General features: G+C 40.1%; 1 protein-coding gene across 2 annotated transcripts; it reads right to left on the minus strand.

Annotated features, from left to right (window-relative positions):
- Window positions 1-1,742: 1,742 nt before the first annotated feature.
- RSRP1 (arginine and serine rich protein 1) lies at window positions 1,743-5,823 on the minus strand. Of its 2 annotated transcripts, XM_039854670.1 has the most exons (5): window positions 5,653-5,823; window positions 4,854-5,433; window positions 4,115-4,266; window positions 2,771-2,854; window positions 1,743-2,201 (listed from the first exon to the last, which is right to left on the minus strand). In XM_039854670.1, the coding sequence occupies exons 2-5, from the start codon at window positions 5,374-5,376 to the stop codon at window positions 2,082-2,084; spliced, it is 879 nt and encodes a 292-aa protein (XP_039710604.1). In that variant the 5' UTR covers window positions 5,377-5,433; window positions 5,653-5,823; the 3' UTR covers window positions 1,743-2,081. The 2 variants fall into 2 exon arrangements, 1 of the variants encoding a protein (XP_039710604.1); XR_005651110.1 differs by lacking the exon at window positions 1,743-2,201 and having other exon boundaries at window positions 3,688-4,266.
- Window positions 5,824-6,086: the final 263 nt, after the last annotated feature.

Genomic DNA, 6,086 nt, shown 5'->3' on the forward strand with positions numbered 1-6,086 from the left:
AGTGGGTACTTTGTGACCAGCTAAGTGAAGGTGAAAAAGACTTTAGTATTGTCAAGTTTCCCTTAAAGAAGTCCTTAAGTTCTGCAACTTTACTGAGGTTACCAACATGGTATCTGCTTAACCACATTTTCAGTTACAAATCTTAAAACCAATCAGTCCTGTTCTCTCTTTGCTATAACCAGGCATCTACCAATATTCTCAGGTCTCAAAATAAAAACGAACCTAACCACATACTTACTTACCCCTTTAGGAAAATATTACCCTCCCAATAACTCATTGTTAACTTAGATGTGAAATGAACATGTTTACCCAGAGCAGCAATCCCTTCTTCCAGGAAATTCCCCTTATTCAAATAAGTGCTACCGGCTTGAGGAATAAGAATGTGACCAAAGCTATAAAAATAACAGGAACTGTATGTTTAGGAATGTACATATCTAAGTCATTGTTCATTTAAATTCTTCATTGGGTCAGAACTTTAGAGCAGCTCTATCCAATAAAACATTCTATGACAAAAATACTATTATCTGTAATTTCCTATAAGATAGCCACTAGCCACATATAGCTAATGAATACTTGAGAAGTAGCTAGTATGACTGAGGAACTAAATTTTAACCACATGTAGCCAGTGGCTACCTTATTGAAAGTGCAAGTAAAATAGTGATGGCATAGCTTTAGTTAATAGTAATTTATTAAGTCCCACTAGAAGACCTTCACCATTTAAAAAGCCGACTTCTACTTAAAATTTTAACTTCAGCCTGCTCATCTATTCATTTTTTTGGTGTCCCTTCCCTGATTTGTTTTGCCGCTGATCTTCTGGCCATCGTCTCTCACTTGTTATCCCCGCCTATTGGAAATTTGTTATTTTTTAAATTTAAGAAGCTGTTCTAGATGGTGGCAAAGGAGGAAACCTTAAGAAAAACATACCCGTTAACTATAAAGATGGTTGTCAAAACAAACACTACTATAAAACCTTGTGCATGTTTTGTCCACTGGAATTTTTATTCTTTGTCTAGGTTCTACCAAGATATATTTTGTTGCTAGGCCCAAGCAAACAGGCACAATAAATTCATTAAGCTGGCTGGCATCTTATGTTCAATTCGAACATATGATCTAATAATTCAAATAACACTTGTGAAGATTAACCTAAAAATGGCTTAAATCTTTCTAGATTTTTGGTGTCCACTAATAGGTATTAAAGGACAAAACTATTGTCTGTAATTAGTCTATTTACATCAGCTGTCTAAAGCTTTCAGTTTGTAGCCAACACTCATTTTTAAAATTTTATGTGCTTAGTTCCTTCCCAGCTACAGCATTAAAAAATTTCAAACTAAAGAGTTTTTTAGAATAAAGTACAATAAAGATATGTAACTAAACCTCACAGATTTTATAGCTCAATGAGGCATTTACATTTCAGCCTCTCTGGCTGAATTACCTGCCTGAAGCTCTCAGTGTAACTCTTCCAGGAGCACACTATGCCAGTATTCCGTAAAACTTAGGCCAGACTTTTCAAATGTTAATATCCACATCAGCCGGGAATATTAAGATTCAGGTTCTACTTCAAGTCTAGAATGGAGAATTGAGATTCAGCATTTCTCACACACTCTCAGGTAAGGTCAGTGAGCCCTGTGCTGTCAGTCCATGGATTTCGGATTAGCAAGGCTTTAAACAACACACACCTCCTTATTCTTCTTTATTAAATAAAGACTCATATATAATGTATACACAATAAAGTGAGACTAAAATAAGAAAAACAAAAATTTTATTAATACATATATACAACATGAACACAGCTTAATCGCTGTGTCTTAGAAATTTTACTTCTATATAACCAATCGCTATTACATAAAAGATGAAGTGTATTTACAAGACTCCCACCTGTACGAAACCCTCTGGTCCATCTCTATTATCGTACATCTGTAAGAGAAATCTAAAATGTTATTTAAATGTGAAGTATTTACTGTCTTTTGGTGTTGTCTGTAATTCAGTAATTACCATTAAATTGCTCACAGTAATGAAATAATGCTAGAAACAAACTTGCGATAAAGTGCATTTCAAGTAACCTTAGCCATTAGTCTTCCTTTTCAAACAGGTTTCCACAAATCATATGGACTTTTTTTCTGTTCTATTTTTGGGGATCCTGAGGAGATCTCTTCAGCAGTAGCTTTAGCTCGTTTCTGAAGCATTGGCTTTGCTACAGAATTCTGTAAGAGAACAAATTAAGTCAGCTTTCCAGACACACATTGTATATACTCAAATATTTGCTTTTTACAAAATACACTAATTCAAGATTGAAACTTGAAATACCAAATTCAAAACATGGACCTCATTTCTAAACCTGATTCAATCAAACTGTTAGGCCAAGAAACTACCAGGTAAAATCAGACATATGCAAGGCATATTACAATAGTGAGGTGTTAAAATAGTTTTGAGACTTTCGTTTTTTCAACCCTTAGCTGATTTTAAATATTCAGATTACAGGGTTTTGAGATTTTTAAAAAAATATTCCAACAATTTAAAAAATGTAAGAGAACATTTAAAAATAATGGCGAAATACTGAAACCAAAAATGAGGATTTGAAATATGTAAAGAGCCTATTACATTGGTCACTTGTAAAAGTGGCACAAATAAAAGATTAATTCTATTTGTAAAGTGGCTTAGGAGGCCCCAAATTATCACCGCAAAAATCAATAAGCCTTCCAACAAAAATATAAGCCCACATAATGACTATGTTTTAAGTCTAATTTTTTAGTCAGTGCTTAATTATACTTACATTTGAGCTAAAAGCTATAGTTTTTTGCTGGGAAGCCTTTTCATTAGGAGTTTTAGTTCCATCTTCTGTTAGCTTTCCCGATAGCTAGACAGGTAAGAGAAAATACATTTTTTTAAAACCATACCTTTGGTTTACAGTACTATATACAATGTAACCCAATTATAAATTTAGTTGTAGAGACCCACATCAAGTTGGATATAACCATATAGTTAACAGTCTAAACAACACTGTACTCTGCTGAGCACAAAACTGGTCCAATAATAGGCCTAAGACATTCTTCCCCATAAAACAGTATTGTATTCCCCGATAACAGTTCGAGTAACTTTGAAAGTTAAAGTCATATCAGAAAATAACTAGTTTCAAAGAACTAAGGCATTTGCCCGCTGTAAACCTAATCATCTGAAAAAGCAACTCAACTAAGACTCTGTCTACTACTACGACTTAAGCATATCCATTCACATATGGGCCTGAATGACAGGTTCATCTAGACAACTTTCCTGTTTTAAGTGATTCTATCAATTTCTAACTACCTTTAAAGTTATGAATTTTATCCTTTGTGTTTCACATAATTAACTTTAAAAGCACAGTGCAATTTGCCAATGCATATCCTGCACATTTCTGGAGAATTATAACAAACTTATCTGCAAGTGAAGCAGGCCTCTTCTTCTGTAATCTCTCAAAACATCTGGAATATATTGCATATATTATGAAAGGGACATCTATCTATATCACAGATGCCCATCATTACAAAGTGTACTTTAGTTTCAAATTGTCTTTAGTATCTTATCCAAATAGTACACTATCCCAAGTTCTAGCATGCACATGGATCTATCAACGAAAAACTAAGCTTTCAGTGTATGAACATAAACTTCAAATTAGTTAAAACCTCTGATGCTTATGCCCATGTTATCAATTACCAACAGATTTTCTTCATCAATGTCTGGAGACCTCATTCATGATTTCTATAAGACAGAAATAAAGCAGATAAACTATACTGTATGTTGAGTACAGAATTTGTGGGAGCAAAACGCTGCAAATGAAAGCTACAAACACTCTGTAAATAGTTACGAAAATTTGGTAATTATATAGAAATCACCAAAACACCAGCTACAATTATGAAGGTAACTAATACCGTGTCAACTCAAAATAAATTTCATTAATCTCCCATTTTCGAGGGAGGAGACCACCTCTCGTACTGTCAGATCTGCTTTTTTGATTTTAAGAAATTATATTTAGCAAGCTTTCCAAAAAGTAGCCTAAAGTAAATCAAATAAAAATGGCTAGTCAGATCTTTCTGGCATTAGCTTTCAGAAGATTTAGTCTGAATAAATCTAGAATACTTACCTCAAACTTTGCACCATTATTTGGTACAGCTGTTCCACAGTTTGTTTCTTTAGATACAAGAACAGTTCTGAGACTAGGGGGCAATTCAAAGTTGGCTGTTCCTAAGGCTTTTGCTGCATTGGCTTTTGCTATTTCTAAAAGCTCCATTCGATCTACAAAAGAAATACAAAATACACATTAAACCTGTAATATTCCCCCAAGAGGACTCAATCACAAAATAAGCTTGTGTTTTATTTAAAAAAACAAAAATAAAGATGTTATCCTTTCTGTTGTATGATCCTACCGAAGTTATTTGTTTTAAAACACTAGAACAAAATCCAATTTTTTCAGTAATACAGTATTAACTTTTTAAAAGAAAGTACTTTTATATTATTCTTCTTGTTCAATTAGCAGGAACTTAGAGCCAGCAACTAAGTCAACCATTTAGAAGACTCCACTAAAAACTGCCAGCCACCGGAAGTAAACGTTACTTCCGCCCCAAACATTTAACTCTACAACTTAACCGCAAGGAGAAATAGCGTACAATTTAAAAACTAAGCGTCAACTAAAGTGTGGTTTTAACTATTAGCCTGCAGCCCACCCTCTCCTTCCAAGGAAAATATTAAAAGATTTCAGGCACTAAAGAAAAATATTAAAACTACAAAACAACCCTGGTTCCCTAGCCTACTCATACTGTCTATGCCACACGTATAAAAAGATATCAAGAGTTAAATGCGCGCCTCTACGCGAATCGACTTACCTTTTTCACTCAAGCGAAAGGGCGTTGGGCTCCGCGACCTCGTCTTGGATCTCGCACGCCAACTCCTGGGCTCCTCCGGGTACACCGTGCGACCAAAGCCGTAGGAGCGTCGCCCCCGCGTTATCGCATAGGCTCTTCGGTAATACGACCGTCCCCGAGAACGGGACCGGCTGCGGGACCGGCCTGGCGAGGGAGACCCGTAGTATCTCCTGGAGGAACCGGAGCGCCTCTCCCAGTAGCCGCGACGGCTGCGGGATCGCGACCGGCTCCGCGAGTACGACCGCGAGTATCGCCTGTACTTCCTCTGGTGGCGCCTTCGGGAACGAGACCTGGACCTGGACCTGTTCCTGCACCGGGGCCGGCTCCGACTCCTGGACGACCAACGGCTGGAAACGCTGGAACGGGACCGCGAGCTCCTGTAAGAGCGGCTCCGGGTCGCCGAGGACAGCCGGCTGGACCGGCCCGGCGTCGACTGGGGCTCCTGCGGCGAGCCGGGCCACATGTCGTTCACGTAGTTGGACATCTGCGCCTGCGGTTGAAGTTTCCTGGCCTTTGAGGATCCTTACCCAACACTTGGTTCCTAAAAACAAAGGGGGAAGAGGAGTTTAGTCCCGGAAGTAAAGCCCGCGGGGAACGGCGGAGCCCCAAGAAAGCAAACCAACCGCGCCAAAAGCGGGCACCAGACACCATCCTTCCCGCCCGCCTCCAGGCCCTCGTGAGGCGCCGCGCACGGGCCCGCACTCTCCCTGCCTTCCCCGCTGAGATTTCTGGGGGTCCGCCCCGTCACCGAAAAACTTACCACAGGCCGCCGACGCCTCACGATGAAGAGAAAGTTCCACGGGACGCCTTCCTTTCACACCTGAAGACGAAGAGGGGCTTTCGCAGCTGCTCTGCAGTAACGTAACCGCAAGCAACTCCTTCGCTTTCCGGACGCGAACTGACCCGGGCGGCGGCTGACGGGTCGAAAGTACCAGAAGCTGACGTATAGAGCATGCGCCGAGGCACGGGCGCGATGGGCGTGGCCTCCCCGCCCAACCGCCGCTCTTCCTTCTCCTCCCTGCCCCCTCCCAGCCTGTCGCAAAGGCCTCTAGGATGCGCATGCGTGACCCAGCCGTGAGGGCGGTGCTGCTCCATCCGGGTATCTGGCTCTCTGTGACGGTTTTGTTTTCTCAGATGAACGTGGAGAGTGAGGTGACCCCGGTGCGGTGCTTCGTCGGGCTCTCAGGCATTCTG

This window comes from Pteropus medius, unplaced genomic scaffold (assembly GCF_902729225.1).
Source record: "Pteropus medius unplaced genomic scaffold, Ma_sr-lr_union100, whole genome shotgun sequence".
Taxonomy (NCBI): domain Eukaryota; kingdom Metazoa; phylum Chordata; class Mammalia; order Chiroptera; family Pteropodidae; genus Pteropus; species Pteropus medius.

Excerpts from the sequence above, each read along its gene's own strand:
- RSRP1 (XM_039854670.1), bottom strand. The coding sequence starts at position 5,376 with ATGTCCAACTACGTGAACGACATGTGGCCCGGCTCGCCGCAGGAGCCC. Across the intron at positions 4,267-4,853 it reads CTTTCGCTTGAGTGAAAAAG|ATCGAATGGAGCTTTTAGAA; the intron begins GTAAGTCGATTC and ends TTTCTTTTGTAG. Across the intron at positions 2,855-4,114 it reads ATAATGGTGCAAAGTTTGAG|CTATCGGGAAAGCTAACAGA; the intron begins GTAAGTATTCTA and ends TTACCTGTCTAG.